This window comes from Castor canadensis, chromosome 12 (assembly GCF_047511655.1).
Source record: "Castor canadensis chromosome 12, mCasCan1.hap1v2, whole genome shotgun sequence".
Taxonomy (NCBI): Eukaryota; Metazoa; Chordata; class Mammalia; order Rodentia; family Castoridae; genus Castor; species Castor canadensis.
Genome location: NC_133397.1, coordinates 33,210,689 through 33,232,554, shown reverse-complemented (window position 1 = coordinate 33,232,554; position 21,866 = coordinate 33,210,689). Strand labels below are relative to the sequence as shown.

General features: G+C 37.2%; 2 protein-coding genes across 11 annotated transcripts in view; one reads left to right on the top strand and one right to left on the bottom strand.

The window, feature by feature from the left end:
- Positions 1-5,473, top strand: part of Sos1 (SOS Ras/Rac guanine nucleotide exchange factor 1) — a 137,168-nt gene extending 131,695 nt beyond the window's left edge. For all 3 annotated transcript variants that reach the window (XM_020161976.2, XM_074049536.1, XM_074049537.1), the window contains one exon: positions 534-5,473. In XM_020161976.2, the coding sequence (XP_020017565.1) occupies positions 534-1,025 (492 nt within the window). In that variant the 3' untranslated portion in view covers positions 1,026-5,473. The remainder of the gene's footprint in view (positions 1-533) is intronic.
- The window catches only part of Arhgef33 (Rho guanine nucleotide exchange factor 33), a 71,587-nt gene continuing 54,546 nt past the window's right edge, over positions 4,826-21,866 (bottom strand). For 3 of the 8 annotated variants that reach the window (XM_074049538.1, XM_074049539.1, XM_074049540.1), the window contains 2 exons: positions 19,595-19,734; positions 4,826-12,873 (listed from right to left, as the gene is read on the bottom strand). In XM_074049538.1, the coding sequence (XP_073905639.1) occupies positions 12,744-12,873; positions 19,595-19,734 (270 nt within the window). In that variant the 3' untranslated portion in view covers positions 4,826-12,743. The other 5 variants (XM_074049542.1, XM_074049545.1, XM_074049543.1 and 2 more) reach the window with 4 other exon arrangements.

Here is a 21,866-nt window from a genome sequence, read left to right as displayed (position 1 = left end):
AAAAGTCTGAGCCCTTGATAGACATGCTTCAAAATAGAGTTTTCATGAAAATACAAAATAAATATTTTTTCCACCTGTTTAAATTTTTTTCCCTTTTTTTTTCATTTATTTATTTATTTTGCCATTTGTTAACTTAATTCATTGGTTCTTAAGCTGTCCAGAGGGCAGAGCACATGGATAAATCAAGACACTTTTGCAAAAGTTTGTGAAATGTTAATATAGTAAATTGAAAATTGAAAAATTAATTGGTAACTTATGATAAATTAGAAATTATATGTCACATGGTGATAGGCAAGCAGTAACAAACAGCAAAATTTTGATTAAAAAATTAAGATTAAAAAGAACATTGGCAAAATTAATTTTTTTCTATGGATTGGTAGAACTTCTTATTTAAAACATGGCAGAACTCTGTTTCACACATAGTGTTCTGCCCTTAAAATGTTTGAAAACCCCAACTTGATTGTTAATATACTTATAATACTACACAAATGAAATTATTAACAAATGTGTTTTATTCTTTTTTCATTTGTTAGATTATGTCTAAACACCTGGACAGCCCCCCAGCCATTCCTCCTAGGCAACCCACATCAAAAGCCTATTCACCACGTTATTCAATATCAGACCGGACCTCTGTATCAGACCCTCCTGAAAGCCCTCCCTTATTACCACCCCGAGAACCTGTGAGGACACCTGATGTTTTTTCAAGCTCACCACTACATCTCCAACCTCCCCCTTTGGGCAAAAAGAGTGACCATGGCAATGCCTTCTTTCCAAACAGTCCTTCTCCCTTTACCCCACCACCTCCTCAAACCCCTTCTCCTCATGGCACAAGAAGGCATCTGCCATCACCACCATTAACACAAGAAGTGGACCTCCATTCCAATGCTGGGCCGCCTGTTCCTCCACGACAAAGCACTTCTCAACATATCCCTAAGCTCCCTCCAAAAACTTACAAAAGGGAGCATACACACCCATCCATGCACAGAGATGGACCACCACTGTTGGAGAATGCCCATTCTTCCTGAGTTCCTCTGTACTGGGATGTAAGTTTCCTAGCCCCAAATCCATTGCTGGCAATGGATGCACTGAACATGCCAGCACTGAGGAGTTAAAATGAGAACTCCAAACACTAACGACTCTACTTCAAAATGCAGTATAAGACAATGAATTTTAATGCAGATGTAATTATGAAGTGAAATGGTATTACAGTTCAGAATATGTAAAGACTGATCTAGAGGAATTGGACAACTGAATGCACCTGAAAATTAAGTGAAGGGACTTTTTCTGGCCAATAGGCAAGAGTCCTTATTTTATGAAGTGATCTTTATCATCAAAGGGATGGAAAACACAGTCTAGTGTCCAGCAGGCCCACATGATGACAGTTTTTATAATTCAAAATATTATGCACTTTTAAAAAAAATCTTAAACAGGGATCTTAACTATCCTCCTTTGTTTTTCTTTGCTTTACTCTTCTACTTAGAATATTTTCATAAAATCATTCAAAAGACTGTGAGGAAAGGCTGTGGTACCTGACCTTGTTGAAATCAAGGGCCAGCACTGTACTACAGTCCTGTTTACAGATTATTACAGTGAATTGAATGGGTACCGAGGCTTCACCAAAGAGGTACTTTTTTGTTATTGTTGTTTTAAAAATAATTATACTAGTTTTAAGAACATTCCCCATCTACCCCCCCTCCCCCCGCCACACACACAAAACGAGGTGGTGTTGCCTTCAAACAAGAGATGTTTTGTGTCACTGACACAATGGAAGAACTTTTTTAAAAATGTAACTGTTAATCTATGCTACATTTAGGAGACTGTTAATCTATGCTAGATTATCATTTTACTCCCTTCCTCCTACAAAGGTTTACTGGTAATACATGTCCTGGCTCGTAGCTGTCCCTCTAACCATACTATGGAAATGCAGGCACCCAATGTGAAAAGGAGCACTTGCTGGGCATCACTGACACCATTCATGTTTTACTAGTAGTCAAGTAGTCAGCATATCTAGAATTACCTTGCATTGCCTAAATCATGTGTATATAGTGAATGTTATATAATATACCTGGCAGGTCTGTTTTAATTTAATTGAATAAAGATACAAATAACTTTGTTTGGCTGGCATATATTAAATTATTACATGGAGAAAATGGTTGATTCTTATTTCTTTCAGTTGAAAAACACAGACACACACACATAGCACTAAGCATAAAAGCACGTATTGTGGTACGTCTTGGTTTGTAGTTCTGGATATATGTTTTAATCTGAAAGAATGATCTAAAGTTGCAGTTTGGCATGTAGGAAAATATTTGTTTAGAATAAGATGGATATCTTTTAAGTAGAACTTTGTAGGTTTTTTTAATTTCCTAAGCAACATGTACAGTTTGTTAAGGTTTATATTGAACGCATGTTCAGTATAACATCCTTGCTTGAGGTCTTCTGCTCTATCAGAACTATTCATTATATAACATCTACCTGCATCATTAAAATCATAACACAGATTCTTCATTACGTCTATGTACTGCTCTTCTGAATCTAACAAATACTGTGACTGAAATGCATGCAATTTGTTGAAGAGGAAAAGGTTTTATTAACCTCCACTATAATGTCTGTGAAATGTACAGTATTCCATCCTTAGAGATTCATCAGTATCTGCATGTGTCTTCTGAACAATGAAGCAACATTTCAGCAATTCTGTTAACCATGCAGTTAGAGACATTTTCAGAAGTACCACATCATGATGGAAACCTAAGACTTTATTTCCTGAGATATTTATTAGAGCATTAAATGTACATCATGATAGTACAGTGTATAGTCCTTTAAGACCTGAAAGTATGTTAATCACATCACCATCAAGCAATCCATCGTATCAAATCCTTTCTTATTTATTTGTTAGAGTTGTATCTTTTTTGTTTAATATCTATTCCATTCATATTATGGTAGCCATTTTTTCTTTGTAAAATATCTTCTCTTTTTAAAGTGTCCTAAAAAGTTAATTTCAAATCCCCTCTTGGATGCAAAGTATCCATAAGACCATTCAATGAATATTATATAAGTCTACTTACTAGTGCTGCTACAATTAATTGTGATACACATTCCAGAATCTCCCATAACATTGTATTGGGCCAGCCTAACTGTCCCTAGGATTTTCCCTTTTTATGGCTTTTATTGATCGCTTTTGGTTATCCCATCCCTACTCCAAATAAGAACATAAGAAAAGTCACATTGGAGTCACATTCAGTATCTCTCTGGCTAGTGTGTTAGCCTTCAATAAGGTGATGACCCCTTTTCATCCCATCTGATCCCACAAAGAGCAAAAACTCAAATCTGGAGTTCTAATCATCTTTCTCCCAGAGGGAACCATTCTCCCACCCTGTGGTTCTAGGAGACCACTTCACTGTGCAACTGTTTTATATGCATTGTGGAAAGAGGATATTTTTATTCTGAAGTGTAACATTTGGGTAAAAATATTTTCTCTAGTGGTAATTGATTAGAAAAATTCCAATTGAATGCCCTTAGGTAGAGGTGAGAAAACTGTAACCTTCTTATGTGAACCATTATCTAGCTGACAAATTTATTCTTAGTAGTAACAAAATGTATTTAGGGACAAGAAGTGGCAGAAGAAGATAAATGCATCACTACAAAATTCTGCTTTTGAATCCAGCACATTACAAGGTAATCAGTGCAGCATGACTATTAACCACATTCCAAAATGTGGAACATTCTTTTAAAAATGGAAATATTCCTCAAGGTTTCATTTATCTTTGGATCACAAAATGAAGGGAATATTTCAGGGCTGAATTTATTTAATGGGCTTATAATCCATTAAATATAATAGAAAGGGAAGCTTTTCACATCTAACTAAGCACTTTTAAAAAAACATGACAGGTAAGAAGTGTATGTTTCTAAATGTACTGAAAAATAGATTTACTTTTCCTAGTCCTCCAAATGTATCTAAAGACTATAAGTGATCATGAAATACACAAACATTGAAAGTCTGCTTAATTTTAAAAGTTTGCTTAACTAAAGATTGTTGGGCATCAAATCATGTATTTAGTAGGCTACTATTCTCTAACTCAAGGATGTTTTAAAGGATCAGAGTTGAGCAGAGTGTACCACTACAACACGTATAATCAACAAAAGTCTAGAAAACATGTACTGTTTCAGTTGGAGGCTAAAGTATGGTTCTAAAATCTTATTTTTTCATAAATCGAAATTACTTTATGCAAACCAATAATTAGTTGGTATTTGTGATCATGATCTTTTTGTAATTTTCAAGTTTAGCTCATTTCAGTCTTTTATTTCATTCTTTGTCCTTTAAATTCAGATTGTTTAGTGGCTCAGCAAAACAAATGGGAAAGACTTGTCCAAACTTATGTGTTATACATATTGAGGAAAAGCTTTTTTTCTTCGGATTCAGAAACAATGTAGCCATTTATTTCTTGGTATTCTGCTGCTGTGGATAGGTTTACCTATTATTTTGACCTATATTGTGTGACTGTTGTACAAGTGTAGGTCCTGTTGTATTGCACATTTGTCTTTACCAGTAAATGCACATCACAAGGTTAATGTTAGTTTGGCTGAAAGAATTATGCAGTAAAATCATTTATACGGGAAAGTGATGACTTTATTCAATATTTTCTCTTTTGAAACATCTCATTACTAACTTTTAAAATAATTTCATAATCCCTTTTACATGAGCCAATGAAATATTCTGAGTTCTAGTTAAGAAAAAAAGCATGAAGTCTATATGATAAATCTAAACAAAAGCACTTATAATTCTTTTATATATTTCATGCCTTATTTTCCATTTTTGACACCATAAAGTGCATTTTCTGTGAACTGTGAGCAAATTTCCCTTTTGCCTTTAATGAAAATAGTGCATTAAGTAGCCAATTGCTGCAAAATTATAAAGCAAGATAGCTAAAGGTGGGTCACATTGGACTACTACTCAAAGAATCAAGATGCATAAAAGATGGAAGTTACATGCAATGTGGCTTAGAGCGCACTTGTGCCAGATGCATGCCACTTTCAGTAGCTGCCAAATGTGCCTTTAATTAAGAACATCTCTAATTTTTGTCTTCAGATCAAGTCAGCATTTGGGGGTGGGATTAGGGCAGGGGACTTTGGGGTGCAAATATCTGGTGAAATCACCAGAGAATTTGTTTGTCAAAGTGACATGTATAATTTTAGTTGAGATGTGTCTGTGTATATATGTGTATTTGCCTTTGTTTAGTAGCACAGTTATTTGCTAAAATAATTGTCAAAAAATCCTGTCAGTCTTACTTTGATGTAAGAACAAAGTGTGGTCTATACATCTAATATGGCCTTTGTACTAAACCATGTTCGTAGGTAATCTTTGTACTCTGTGTGCAGCAGTATTTGGTTTGCGTTTAAAGTGAAAACAATGGCTGTTATTTTTCTGGCATTACTAAGATAAACCGAAACATAATAAAGAAAAATGCCTTACATAGCCCACAAGTGTATTATTTTGCATGTGTTTTAGAATGCAGCATTTTGAAAGTCATTAGTGGTTGACATTTAGCTTATACTTCCCATATAAAAATATTTTGCATTTTATCATGGTCTTACTTTGGGGGCTGTTTTTCCTGTAACTAGAAAAGGATAAAAGAAGTTCCATGTTTCTTTCTGTGTCAAATCCTGTGACTGTTGTGAGTGGGAGGCTGCTGGGATTGAAATTAGTAAAGTGACCGTGAGAGTATCTGGATGAGGTTTTAGAGAGCAGTTATATTATTAAAAGAAGTTTTAGGATACCAAAACTCCCTGACAGGAAGCTTTTGCTGAGACCTGCAGGAATGAGGCAGCTTGACTTCAAAATTCTTTCTAGACTTGGTATGAAAAGAGCTTAAGGTTGTAACTAAAGATATATGCACATAGGTCATTCAAGGTGGACTGGAATGTGAAAATTGAATCCTTAAGAGATTCAATTCCACTTATTTAAAAATAGAGGCAAGTGAGACCTGGAGTACTGACATGATTTGGCTAACATCTTATAGTAGTAGTGATTGAGACCACTGACTCAGTGTTGGTCCCTGGCATTTGAAAGACTGCTTTCAGGAATGCCTAAAATGAATTGGTAGGGTTTTTTTTCCCTAGTTACCTGTTTTCCTGGGATTTTTTTCCTCTGGTTTAATTAAAAATTACTAATTTATATACATTATTTTGGTTGACCACTATGAAATCCAAGCATGTATTAATGGAGTATATCTAGATAATCAATTTACTAGCCATAGGCAAATGTTAACATTATCCTAAACTAAATTCTGAATTTGCTCTTGAACTGTTACTTTTCATCTTCAACCAAGTAATTTGCTTTTTTTTGGGGAGAGGTTTTTTTTTTTTGTCTTCTTTTTTGGTGCTGGGATCGAACCCCGGGCCTCACGCATGCTAGGCAAGCGCTGTACCACCGAGCTACATCCCAGCCCAGTAATTTGCTTTTTTACTTATTTTAAACATGTCAGGTCATCACAAATGTGAGGGTGCTTAAGTCTCAAGAGCAGGAATAGGGACCTAGCCCCATAGCTGAACCTGCCTTTTTGCAGATTTGGTAGACTACAATTCCACAAATGCAGTTTGTCACCATTTTAACATTTTAGGACTTCTGATACTTATTAGAGGCAAGGAAAACTACAGTCTATTTAGTAGGTAATTTCTCCACCTTAACTCACCAAGAAAGGCAAGAATCAATGTGATAGAGGAAGGTGCTTTGGAATCACCTATTTATATTCTGTTTCCACTACTTCCTACATGAGTGACTTTGGAGATGTTATTGAATGACTATTTTTCATCAGTACTCCAAAGGGTGACATATCTATCCAGGATTCCTATGAAGTTTAAAGGTAGCATATGTAAAGCACAATGCCTTTCATAGAGTACATGCTTAACAAATGATAAAGTTATGAAGCATACGTTTTCAAAGTTTTCCTGCTTTTAGGAAACTGAAGAGGTTGGTTGTTTATCCTGAAGTTCCCATGATTTTATTCTTCATGGCTCCTTTTGCCATATAAATTGGTTTTGAATGACCTTACATTATAAGCATTTGATAAGGGCCCATCTGAGTATTCAACAGTCAACAAATATTTATTGTTCCGAGCACAGTTCTGCTTTAAAAATACAGCAATGAACATCAGAAGTTGAATGGGTCCAGATTGCTTAAAGCATTAAAAGCCACTGTAATGGTTTGACTTATGCTTGAGAAGAGAGCCCTTAAAGGGTTTGAACTGAGGAATGATGTGATCTGAGTTACAATCTGGCTGCTCTGTTGAGAATAATTAGAGATTAAGAACTGGAATCGGGAGGCCAGCCCAATAGAAAGTGCCCTGGACCAGGGTAATGACAGTGGAGGTGGTGAGAAGAGGTCAGAGTAGGGATATATTTGAAAGACAGCCAATTTGCTGATGGACTGAATAAGGTTACCATTTACTGAAGTAGGGTGGATAGAGTTGAAGAAGGCTTTAGATATGAGTTGGAATGTTCAATAACTTGATCAAACATCTTAAGTCATTGAGACAGTTGGAGATATTAGTCTGGAGTTGAATGAAATTGAGACCAAAGATATAAAATTGGCAGTCACTTTTCAGAAATTTTTTTGTGTTTCTGGGGATTGAACCCAGGGCCTTGTGCATGTTTCACATACATTCTATCACTGAGCTACATCCCCAACCCATATCATATTTTAAAGCTACTGAGCTACATCCCCAGCCCATAAAGATCATATTTTTAAGTTAACAAACTACATGAGATCACAAAGCAAGTGAGCATGGACTGGAAAAAGAAAAGGCAAAGGAAGGCCCTGAACACCTCTAACATCAAAGGAGTTGGGGAAAGAGGAAGCAACAAATAGACCAAGATGGAAGTGCCAGAAGGATGAAAACTATGTTGTATCATTAAGACCTAATAAAAAATTTATTTCAGAAGAGGGAATGATCAAATGCTACTTGATAGGGTAAGATGACAAAGAATGGACTGTGTGTTTAAAATTGTCGAAGACATTAATGATCTTGACCCAAGGGATATGGACAATACCCTGGGCCTACTGAGTTTAATATAGAATATAGCAGGAAAGGAACAAAAATGGTTTCCTCTTACAAGTTTTACAATGAAGGGAAACAAAGAATTGGGGCAAAAGAGAATTTCTTTTGCCTTAATGATGGGAGAAATAAGAGCATGTTTAAATGCTGAAGGATTTGCCCAAATAGAAAGGAAAATGTGATCATGAGGAGAGGAAATGGTAACTATAGTGTTAGGATGAAATAGCCCACTCAGGAGCACTGATGGTATCTACCAGTTCCTTTACAGTGAATCCCATTGTCTTCAGATGAATAGGTTTAAATGCATATGAAAGAAACATAACACATTTGGTTTTCCTGCTGAGAATTAAGAGCATTTAATGTTACTGTGCCTGAAGGGAATAACGTGAGATGATAAAAACATCTATTTTAGGGTTGTGAGTGTGGCTCAAGTGTTAGACTGCCTGCTCAGCAAGCACAAGGCCCCAAGTTCAAACTCCAGTACTGCCAAAAAAAAAAAAAAGCCATTTTATGGGTAAGGGACAAACTTAAATGACTTAAAAGATTACACATTAAGCTCTTGTGGAAACAAAAACAAGATTCGTTTTAGGAACAGAAAATCTTGACTATTTTGGAGGTACTGTAAATTGAACTCAGGCAAGAACTCTACCACTTAAGCGATGCCCTCAGCCTGTTTTGCTTTAGTTATTTTTTAGTTAGGGTCTCATGCTTTTTGCCCATGATGGCCTTGAATTTTGATGCTCCTACCTATGCCTTTCCAGTTGTTGGGATTACAGATGTGAGTCATCATACCCAGACTTCACTGTGTTCTTACATGTTCAAAACACAAGTGTCACAATTTTACTTTTTGCTTAAAATTTAAAAGTCTCCACATGTGTTCTCTCAATCCTATCTTAACTCATGTCCCTTTTTGAAAAACCATACCTCACCCTTCCTTTCTCCCAACTCCTTCCCACTACATGAGACTCTCTGGCCCGTATACAATAAATACTAGGATGTTTAGTGACCAAGAGTACTGCACTTACATCTTTAACCCATCCTTTAGGATATGATAATCACAACTGTACTGAAAGCACTGCTGTTCTTGGCTCAGGAAGAAAGTTACTAATGGTAATTTTTTTTTTAAAGTTTAGTATGAACACTAGATTTAATGTAAGACATTTATTAATTTTTAAGTATATAATTGATTCTCTGGGCTATGCAATCAATTTTACCAGTATATAAAAGGTACTCATGTGTATATGTACATTTTTAATCAAACTCACTGTATATGATAGTAAAGGTCACAGATAATGAGAATGCAAAAATGTTCACTTGGGTTTCAATGAACTATTAGTTTTCTGTTATCTCAAGATAAGTCTAATCAATTCTCTATTCTGTCCTAAAATTCAGTTTATGAAAAGAATCTGCTGAAATTTGCATACTAGATCATCCAGTTCATTGATCCAAGAGGGAGTGGCTCTAAAATTTCAACAGACCAAAGAAAATCACTTGTGTGCACTTAAATGCAGATTCCTGGACCCTATCCCCAAGTATTCCAATACTCTGGGGCTGAAACAGTGCCCAGGAATCTGCATTTTTACAAGTGCCCTCATGGAGAAAGTGATATGAGTCTTGAGGAGGTGAGGGGGCAAGATATGAGGTGTTATAAAAACATCATTCAAAGGGTTTCCCTGACAATCCAGTATCAAGTCTCAGATTAGCTTAAACCATCTGTTATAATATAAAATAGCCCACTGGAAGAACCCTAGAGTTGTGGTCCACAAATCCCTGCTTCTCAAAGGTTCCAATTCTGAAGTCAGAGAAGTAAGACAGTTCTTGCTTGGGCTTATATGCAAGGCTGCAGAAGAGACCTGTTGCAAACTCCTTGCCTATGCAGAAATCCCCATCTTTTGGTGGAATGCTTCTTTCTGTTATCAGCTCAAATATTACTTGAAGACATCTGTGGTCTACTGTATAACTGTACTTCCAAGAGGACTGGAGATAACAGATGTGGTGATTATCAAACTCTTTCCCACCCTAATGCCAACATTACATTAAATATCATTACTATAACTAAGGATCTTGTTTCCCCTGCCAATTCATGGTACACCTAGAAAGGTTATAAAATGAGCCTGGACAATGAAAAGACAGCAACTGTGTTCTTTGTAATTGGAGAAGTTTTCTAGTGCTAGGTGTTGTGAAAGTGGCTGAGGTACCTGAACTGCTTTCTGAAGACAACTGTATTTTATTTCCTCGGTGATTGATAATTTTCTTTAAAAAGGTAAAAAGGCTAAAAGTAAAGTGAGAAGCCTAAAACTCTTTGTCAAGAGTACCAACTACTTTCTGTAGCCCAGTAAATATTATAGCACCATCATTAAGTTTGGCATCAACCATTTATTAAGCACTTACTATGTACTCTTCTAAAGGTGGAAGGGAATAAAAAAAGATGACATAGTTCCTGTTCTTGAAGGGTTGTACAGTCTTATTGGGAAGATAAGCAAATGAATCAAAAGATAAACTAGTCACAATCATAAGAGATCACAAAAAGATGAAAAGGCTTAAACTGGATCTTTAAGATCAGCAGACAGGAAGAAGCTAGAGTAAAGGCCTGAAGCAAGAGTGAGCCTAGGCAAGGTGCATGGTTTACTGGGAAACAGTAAGTCCAGTTTAACTGAGGTAAATTAGTTCACCCAGACCTGCAAAGTGTGAGGTGGTAGTCAGAAAGAAAACTAGGAGCCATATTGGAGAGAGAAAGCCTGAAATGTCAGGTCCAAGAGCTTGGAATTTCATAGTAGAAAAAAACAGCCGAAGAGTTTCACATAAAGCTGGGGATATTAATGTGTTAGACACATGTAGGGTGGATAGGGGCAAGTAGTGCTGAAGGCAGTTAGAAAGCTACCAAAACTCCAATTATCAGGAGACATGCTATCAAAATGAAATTTGCAAGGAGTGTGATTTTTTTTTAAACCTGCCCAGTTACTGAACATTTTGATGATAAACAGGATATGAAACAGAAAGGAATCATATTGGTGTTTACATTTTGATTTAAGAGGTTGTGACTTCTATTTCACTTTCCATGTCCAGTTGATTTGACACTGTGCTTTCAAGCAGTGCTCCAAAAACAACTTTAGCCTGATAATAGAGAAAAATCTAAATTTCAAATTGATCCATTTATTTCAGGGAAATGAAAATCTTGACTTAAACTTAAATGCTGAACACCCCAAAAACTTGGCAGGGATCCCTTACATGTTCCAGATACCTAGTGTTCAAATGCTAATGAATGAGTTCCTAACTAATTATCAGACCAGGAGAAGAAAAGTCATAATACTTAAAAAACAGTGCATCCATAAAGGAACCAGTATCTGAAGAAGTTAGTTTGAGTACAAAGATTGTGAATGAACTGAAGCCAAACACCCATAATTTTGGCAACTTCCTGGGAATGGAGACAAAGAGTTTAAACCTAATTTTTTTCTGCTATGAATCTCATGTTTGGGGCCTATCAAGAATATTTATCCTCTGGGATATGTCCATGTGAAAATAGCATTTCATTACCCCAGACCCAACCAGACCTAATTACAGTATGATTCCTTTACTTAAGCTGTTAAGACCTTTGTTTCTTTACAACTTCTGGAGAATAAAATAATGCATCCCTGAATTTTCATTCTGACCTGATGTTTGTTAACAACCAATGTGTGTGAACCATTAGAGCACTGGTGCTGTTGCCACCTTCTATGCAGACTGAAGGAAGTCTTTTTAAAAGGATGTGGCTAAATCAGTACTTTTTTCCTAGTCCTTCCAGTCATGAGTGTGTGTGACACTCTGGATGACTAGTGGACATAGATACTGAGTACTCAATAGAAGACTCTGGACTGTTCCTATCCTTAGCACAACCCACACAAGAGAAAAATGTTTCTTTGTCCATGCCTGACCCCCATTTCTATAAAAATCACTGTTCCCTTTACTGATTTCCATAACCACAGAACAAGTTTGAAGATCAATGTGTCTTTAAGCTTTGAGCCTTCTGTATCATAGTTTAAGCATGAATCCTCCATAACTCAAATTTGCAGCATGTAAGCATACAGTTCTGTTAATTAACCCCTTGGGATGTTACATATTGCCTTGAGGATACAATTAGTCCCTAACATAGTGTATATTAGTCTGAGTACACTGGGATAAATTAATGTGGGAAGAAAAAACTGGTCCCTAACACAGTATATATTATGGGATGAAGTCATGTGGCAAGACACAACTGATCCCTAGCATAATGTATATTAGTCTGAGCACACTGGGATGAGTTAGTAAGCTAAATGCCTAGGAAGCACAAAATTCACATCCATGTTAAATATGAACATACTCAATATTATACTAGGGGAATGACTTCAAGGTGCAAGTAAGTTTTTGTTCTTACAAACATTTATTTTCTTCCAGATTTATTGTGTTTTTCTGTAAAGATATGAAAAGTCTTCAATTCCCTTTCCCCAAGTGTTGAGATTCAAAAAGCCAAGTCTTAGCCACAGACTAATCTTCATCTCTTCAATGTCTTGATTTAGTTTTCATATGTAAGTGTTTATATTAGTTCTTCTCAGGGATTTATACATTGATATATATATATATATATTTATATATATATATAGATATTCCTACACAGATGTATATATACAAGTTTTTTATCCTCATCTTACCAATTGACAATACAATTTTAAGTATATTTTACACAGCTGTTCCTTGGTCAAGGTCATTTGCAAGAGCAAGTCGGTTTCTGAAGAAATCTTGTTTGGTGGGTGAAGGATCCATTGAGGGATTCTCATTAGTTTTTTCCCTGTATTCTGATCCACTGGACCTAAAATCTCAGCACACAGATAAAGTACAGGTTGATTTGGTTTTAATTGTTTTCAAATATTTTATCTATCCAAATTGTTTTGCATTTGTAAAACAGTTGCCTCCTAGATCTGGGATAATTTTTACTCCCTTGAATTTCAAGACTCAGGACATGTGTTATCTAAGGTTTGCAGTAAACATAAAGAGAATATCTTTCTAATGCTTCATGGGGACAGTTGTGACAAATGTATATGTCAGTGTAAGATACCGTGTAATAATATTGGTAATATAGGGAAATTAAAGCTCAGAAAAATTTTAAAAACCTATTTTTGATTCGATGAAGTAACTACTCCACAAATTACCAAGGCCCTTAAATTATAATAGATAGAACTCATTGTTCTCAATCAAGGTTATCAAGTGCCTTTACTGAATCTAGGCATTACATTACAAACTCTTGCTTTTGCTTATTTTCATTTTTAAATGAAAGATTTATTGAAGCCAATCACACATATGCTACATTTGGTAGAATACAGAAATCAGATTGAAGATATACTATAATCTCAACCACCAGAAAGGAGACCAAGGCTAATCAATAGTCAACAACTCAAATCAGTCCATTTGAGTCTCCAAGTCGAGGGTGCATTCTTCCTTTATCTTGGTTAAGCCAGTTGGGCAATCCATTCCAGCTCTGTACCTTCTCCAGTTTGTTCATGTCAGAAGTCCCTGGAGGGAGGAGGCTTTCTGGAAATAACCTCTGATAAGCTAGACTGGGTCCCTTTCACTAGTTTAAATTCTGAGCTAAAAATGGGTAAAGCTAGCCCAATAACCAAGGACCAATATCAAAAGACCTCATGCAGTGATGCTAGACATGAAGTTACTTGTTCAAAACTCTACACAACTGAACAATGCTGAGGCTGAGACAGGTATGCTTCCTCTGACTCAAAAGAAGGATAACTGGCCTCCAGGTTCTTTCACTGTCATTGGTATGCTATTTTGGAGAACTTATTGTTATTAGATAAGTTAATTATGACTATCATTTACTGAATTAATTGGACAGATTCATACATCCCTTTTCATTTTTCAAGGAAAGAAGTTGGATCCACACAAAGACTAAAATCCTGATGTGTGGAAACCTGATGACTGACTAGATATTTTTACTTTTCACTCTGTTATCTGGTATCACTGATGAAGCCAGAGCTGCCCACCATGCTTTTATTTCTGGTTGGTAAACAGAACTTTTCCACTACATCCCAGTGAAGAGAGGAAAAACTATTCTATCTCTCAACTCCAGTATATCTGGGCGCACATCAAATAAGATGGTATCTGGGTGGTGTGAAGTTCTCTTCCTTTTCAGGAACCTCTCTGAACTCTCCCTTGAAATAAGACTCCACCTGACCCTCCTTAAAACTCCAGGCCTTCCCTCATTTCTCAGAACCTCTGCCTACCTCCATCTAAGTCATCCCTGATTAATACAGTTGTGCCCAAAATGTTAGGAAGATGTATTTGAACCATTTCATTCTTGGCCTATGTCTTCTGTTATTCAGAAGCCTAGAAATGCCTTTTGTTTCAGTAAGGAACAAGAACTAAATTGGGCTGTTATTTCTTGTGAATTGTTCTCCCCCACCATGACAGTTTCTCAACAGAAAGTCATTAATCAAAACTTAAAATCTTCACCTCACATTTCCCCTCTTATCTACATCTGATCTCTCCAAAACCCAACATGTCACACTTTTATGTTCCCACATGCAACTGTTTAGTGTTTACCTGGAAATGGGAAAGCTTTGATGTCACCACCAGCCCCAAGGACCACAGAAATCTTCACCAGTTGTGTTCCCATTTCTGAAACAAATGCCAAAATCGCCCTGTCTAGTTTTTAAAGTCCACAAACTCAGCTTAGTTTTTTAAAACTGCTCTTCTTACCATCCCTTTGTCTCCAATAACTGAACGTCTCTGCACTTGTTAATATTAACTACTAACAACTAATAGCTAACTTACTAATTCTTTTCACAATCCAGCATTCTACTATAGCCATGACCAAAAGCTCATTCTCACCTTTTTAAAGACAAATTTAACTGACCTCTTTATAATGTTTTTAACATGCTATATGGACACCTGGACTCTTCCAAAGGTGTGATTGTTAGGCTCTGAAATAATGCAAAAACTTCAAAATACAGGAAATGGGACAGTGTATTTGCTTGTATTCTCTTTTTCTATACAACACAGAGATGGCTTCTGAGTTCCCAAACCCATCTTAGCTGACTTTAGGGCACATGAGAGCAGACACTAAAGGGACAAACAGGCAAATACTCACTGGGGAAGGGTAACATGGCTGCCAGTACATTCTGACACATAGCCATCCAAGTATTTGATAGAAAGAGGAAAAATAAACAGGCTTGTTGCTAACTTTCCTTCCATGTGAGTGACAAAGTCAAAAAAACTGCAAGTTGGGTAAGTCAACAAGTATAGATTTGCTACAAATAAACCTGGAAAGTTTGCTTGGAGTTAGGGAGGGGGCGGGGCGGGGAACCAGTGCCACAGAAACCTCTGAGTTAAGAAGAGCTGAGGGCTGGAGGCATGACTCAAGCACCTGCCTAGCAAGCATGAAGCCCCGAGTTTAAGTCCCAGAACCACAAAAGGAAAAAATGGTTCTCTGATGGAAAGACCTCCTTGAAAGCTTTAGGAGACATGGTTATGGAGACGAGAGAAGGGGTGGGGATGGAAGGGATGCCTGTCCTGTTGGCCAAACTAGTCAGCCATGGTAATCAACAAACTGTCAAATCTCTGATAACTTGCAGTTAGATTACCCTTACACTGCACTGTATACTCCTAAGAGGTAGGAACAATTTATTTTACTTCTTTTGTGCTGGACCAAACCTAGTACAGTGAAGACTTTTAACTTAATACCTGATTTCAAATGACTTATTGAGAAACATTTATAATGAGAATTAAGTAATCTAAAATATTTATCCTTTCAACTATCCCCTTCAATTTTAAAGTTATATAGAAAATGAAATGAGATATGAGAGCACCCCAAAGTGGGTAAGAATGGGGGAGGACTTTAGATGGGTTTTAAGGAGGAAGAAGGTTATAAAATGATTGATTCTTTGGCAATCCTGCTTTCTGTTACATAGTCTATTCCATGACTGAGGCTCAGCATATACAAAAACACTTAAAGAGGATTCACTGACATTCAATTAAATGGGCCCTGTACAAGTACTCTCTCAGTGTGTGATTAAGATGATAAAAAGATTTTGATGTGATTGGTGGAAGGAGGGTGATGATGGAGATAGAAACACTCTAGGCCATGTAAGTTACAAAGTACTAAGAAGGAAGAGAATGGGCAAGGAAATAGAATTAATCATTTTGATGCCTATATTCTTTATCTTCCACTCCTTCCAAATTTGTAAAAACAGAAAGCACCATAACACTCCTATGCTTAAACTGTCCTACATAATCCTCTTCCCCACTGTCATACCCTTCAAACAAGAATACTCATTCACCCATGGGTAAAGTTTATATAAAGATGAAGTAGCATCTGCCTCAGCCTTCACAACAATCTAGGTTTAAGTCCTTGACAATTTCCCTATAAATCCTTCTAGAATGGATTTGCCTTCCTTCTGGTATAAGTGTTTCCTCCAGCACAGCCTTTAACATTAGGACTGTTTCTGACTTGTTTAGAAATCTTCATTTAAAATATGTAAAATTACTTAACATTTTCAAACTTTAAGATATGTAAACTATATTCTGATCAATTCTGAAACCTTTCAGGAATATGATCTGATATCTACCTAGAACAAATGTGCCTGAGATGTAAACAATCAGAAGATCATCCTTTTCCCTAAGTATCATGGGCATTTTTCAGGACTTGTCAACTTGACTTTCCCTTTTGAATCCTTGTGGGTATGAACATTCGGCCCTCCCAGCCTCAGAGGGAAGAGAACCCTTTGTCAGGTTTTCTGTTGCATCTGGTTCCATGCCTAGCTTCATCCCGAAGCAGCATTCTGGGTGTGTGGGGCCACCAGCCAAACAAGCCCCTATGGAACAAAAAGTGTGTCAGTGTAGACAGAAATGAGCTTCAGAGGGCTGCAGGGGAGGAAGGCAGTGAGCCCCAAACATGACACAGGTTTTTTCCCTGGCCCATTTAGACCTGGGAGGCCAGCCTCTAGAGTGGTTCTAGTACACAAGTTTAGCTACTGCTGCCAGGCTAACTTCCTGACAAACAAGAAGCAAAATGTTTCTTTCAGTCTCCTTCCTGTACCTCTCTATATGCCTGACTTCAGAATGCAAGTTCGTATGCAATGGCTAGGACCATGTCATTAACGATCTTATGAGTGTGTGTGCACACATAGAAAAATGGTATATTCTCATCTGGCCCTTCTTTGCTACACTGAGGCCTCTCTGTTCATCCTCTCTATTGTATCACATTAGAGCATGGTCCCTAATGGACTTTTCATGGTCCTCAGATGAAAAATATCAGGAGAAGCTACTTAAGCTGCCTCTTTTTCCCATGCCAAGTCCCCAGAGTGCTCACTCTGGCATCACTTGATGCTGCTGACTATCCCAAGCCAGATCTAGTAAGCCAGGAAAGCCTGGCAGAGGGAGAGTCATCTGAGTAGCTCCACCTTTACTTCCACACAGATAACACTTTAGATTTTAAATACAAGGGAGAATATCAGAATCTTTGACAGCAATATAACTGATGCAGACTAATCTGTGAGAAAGTACAAGATGACTAAGGGAATCTACTGGCCCTTTACCTAAAGAGAATCTCAAAAAGCTGCAAGAGGACTGAAAAAATTAACATGAATTTGAGGAGCCCACAGAAAGGCTTCTGCATTATACCAAAAAGGCAGGGGAATATAGAAAGACAAAACTTTCTATATATAAACTTTGTATATAGTGGGTCATTAAAATCACAGTCCCATGGCCATAACTCATTTCTTGTTTCAGGTGATAAAAAGACATAATTACTCAGACTGAGCTACAACAAAGTCAAACTACATACAAAGCAAATCTTCACAGTGGAAATGACTCAGGTTATTTCTTGAGCAATCTCCAAGTGTGGAAATCCCTTTCATAGCATCCCTGACCAAAGTCACCTAGCTTCTGTTTCAGAAAACCTGCTCTCTTATTAGGTCAGCTCCCATTCCAGGCAGGTGCATTTTTAAAGAGTTCCTCCTTTTTCCCACTGCTGCTACTTCTGCTCTCTGGATACAGAGAGGACATGGCCACTCCCTCTGTCTCATGTAATTTGGCAGAGCATTTTTACTTCTCTGATAAACAAGAATTTGGAAAGGAAATGGTGGTGGGTCTATTGCTCATTGTTTTGCAACAGACAGTTCCCAGTCATTATAAATGGTTGTAAGCAAAAAGCAGCTGTTTGGGGAATACTATGGCTTTTAAAAAATTGATAGGCTCAAGCAGTGCCCTAACACTCTGGATTCCTTAGAAGAATATAGGAGCCTAAAGTTCTCTGCTTCTAGGTTCTCCCATCCTTGTCAAACTTAGCAAAAGTAGTCCCTAGGCAAAGAAAGATTGAAGTCTATGATCATAGAAAGAGATCAGTGATTCTTAACTCCTCAACCCCTGAATAAATTGGCTGAGAATCCAGCAACTGTCATGCTTTAGCAAAAAAGGGAACTTTTGGGCCATGGTTAACTACAGAATTATTGCTCTCCTTTCTGGGCAAGGGCCAACAATCAGAGAGTCACTAACCTTAGTACTACCCTCCCCTTAGGAGGAGAATTAGACAAATCACCAGAAAATAAAAAAGGCCATATTCCAGGTGTCTCCCCACTTCTTCCATCAATGTCATTATCAGCCAGTAACCTCTGCCTTCAAGGAGAAAGTGATTTCCCAGCAAGTCTCCAAAGGCAGCAATAACATATTTGTTTAATTTCTCCATCCACTAAAATATGAAGGCTTGATACTTAAAACAGATTGTAAAAACTTCTACCAAGAGAAACTCAGTAGCAGGGAAATCTCCCTAAAGGAGACAGAGGTGGGCCTGAGGACAAGTGGAGATTGAAACAGCAATCACTCAGGCAGGCATTGGCTGGACTACTTAATCCTTTGAGAGTCAAATACAAATGCTCACTTCTCTCTTCTTACATTTATGCTGGGGTTTGGCCCTGCCTCTCAGACTGTAACACAGTGTGGCCAAAATGTCGAGTAGATGATGTTTTATACAACAATAAAGACTTAGGAAAACCACAGAAGGAAATACCTTGTTTTTGCCTCCTATGGAGTATGGACACTCTTATTAATGTGATTTTTAACTAGAACCCAAACCAAATCCATTCATTCAGGGAAAACACTAACAAAAGTCCCAATAAATATGTACTAGCACCCAGGATAACTACAGGTCTATAAAGGAGGAAGTGCTGAGATGCTCTTCTAAAACTTTCCACATGTGGAAGATTCTGGTGGAGCACCCATTATATGTCCAATAGAGGATCCCACTCTTCCTCGCTCATTTCCTGGGGCACCACCTCTGCTCAGGCCTCTCAGGACTTTGGAAACATGGAGGGAAGATAGAAGTGGCAGGAGAGAGAGGTGAGTTTGCTTTTACTTTGGGAGATTATGATAAGAACCATCTTTACCCTGCAGGAATTGTAGCTACTGGGTGCAGGCACTGAGCGGTGTGTGAGACCCAGCTATTTGGTAACCATCACTGTTGAAATCTCAAGACTTATCCCAAAGGGAAATAAGTTACAATGCTGTCTTGTCTAAGGGCTACTCACTTCTTTTTAAAGAGCTTGCGGAAGGAGCTGCGAAAGCCCCCTTTCTGGTCTTGCCTGGGGTTTTGATCGCTGAAAGATGTTTGTTCACTTTCTCTTTCATCCTTTGGACAGAATCGAGTGGTGTCTTCTAAATGCATCTCCTGAAAACACAAAAGAGGAATTGTTTTTTATTCTTTTCTCAAAAGTACCTATCCTGACTGTGGGATGTTTTTTTCAGGTTTGTCACTTTCCTGTGCTACCCCAAAAGACTACCAGTGAACATCTAATCCCAACTAAAACCTAAGCTAATGAAGAAATCAGTAGATGGAAAGGAGAATTTTCTGTGTATACTATTTTCTACATATAAAGGTAAATAATTTAGAGAAGGATATAACAATAATTAAAGATAAGGAAATAAAGGAACTTAGCTAATGACAAAAAAGTATAGAAAGTAATTTTTTTGGGTGGGGCAATACTGAGGTTTGACTTGATGGCCTTGTGCTTGCTTCGTAGGCACTCTACCACTTGAGCCATGCCCCCATCCCTTTTTAATTATTTTTCAAATAGAATCTTACATTTTTGCCCCAGTCCATCTGGATGGTGATCTATTTATACCTCCCATGCAGCTGGGATGCAGGCAATGCCCAGTTTTATTGGTTGAGGTAGGGTCTCCCTAACTTTTTGTCCAGGCTGGCCTCAAACCCTGATCCTCCTGATCACCACCTCCTGAGTAGCTGAGATTATAGGCATAAGTCACTGTTCCTGGCTGAAAGTAAATTCTTATTCTGGCACCAACACTATCTTGCTGGAAAACTAGTCCTCTCATATGTCTGGATATGTTTCTCTTTCTACAAAATAAGACTCTTCTTTTTTTAGGAGGGAAACAGAGACTAATTAGGATGTTACTGCCATAGTGTAATACTAGTTTTAAACTCATTTCCAACTGTCTGTTATAGACATAAATGAGGGAAGGAGTTTTTGAAAGGTCATGCCTGTTGAAAAATGTCAACTAGTATTTCCAAATTGTAAATATGCCTTTAATCCTATTTCTATAATTCACAATCTATATTTGAAGTATGAAGTAAAATGAACTAAAATTAAGAATGTATCTTTTGTGAACTCTCTGGTTTATTTTTTAATGTGAGATGTGCTAATAGATGTACATATCTATGTGTATACAAGCTAGATATTTGTATCCTGCATTAACCAAAAACTATCTTGAGGTGAATGTAATTTAAAAGCAATCTAAAAATAGCTGCTTAATTTTGAATAACCTTAAGAGTACCCAAGAAGTCAGAGCAAAAAGCAAAAACAAAGAAACCACATAGAGAATGCCCTGAAAGTCTCATAAATTATATGGATGACTGCTTGCTGATAGAGATGCAAAGCATGCAGACAATTACTTTTGTAGGAAACACAGAGGTTTGACTTGGAGAAGTTAAGTTAGGGTTATAGTAGCAGACACAGAAATTCTCTGAGTTTCTACTAAGATTCTTAACTAAGTCATGGAGTTCAAAATCTTGATGGTTTAGTGTGGTCAAAGTGTGTCCTGAGACCACCGGATAAATGAAGACCTTTATTTAAAGTGTGGATTCTTGAGCCCCATCCTAGGCTTTCTAAATCAGAATCTCTGGAATGAAACTAGATAATGCTTATGCAGGCTTGCATATGAAAACTAGTACCTTAAGGCATGCTTCTGCCCACCTGCACTTAATGTTTATATGAATCACCTAAGTATGAATCATAAATTGTAGATTCTGATTCTGTAGATCTGGCTATAAATTTTGGATTTCTAAGAAGTTAATTCATTCTCTACTAGCTCCAGGACACATTTTCAGAAGTGCTTTTAGGGACAAAAGCCAGGCTACTGTGCTGTTCAAAACACCTGGTGATCAATGTTTCATACAATAAGGAATCTCAGAAGGACAAGAGGAAATTCCTTGTCTCCTGTAGAGTATGGGCACTCCATTAAAGTGATCTTTAAGCAGGATCCAAGCCAAATCCATTCATTTAGGGAAAATAAATCTATTAATTATTTAAGGAAAATCTGTGGAACTATGATCATAATATCTTGCATTTGTATAACATTCCATATTTTATGAAGCATGTTCACAAAATTTATATTATTTGGACTGATCTTCACAACAATCCTGTGAGGTAGGAGATAAGATAAATATTATCCTATTTTTATAGATAAAAACACTGGACATACAGAGAAGCCAAATGATTTGTCCAAAAGCACACAGCTATTTAGCAGCAGGGCCAACCAGCACTAGAACCTAGAGTATTATCA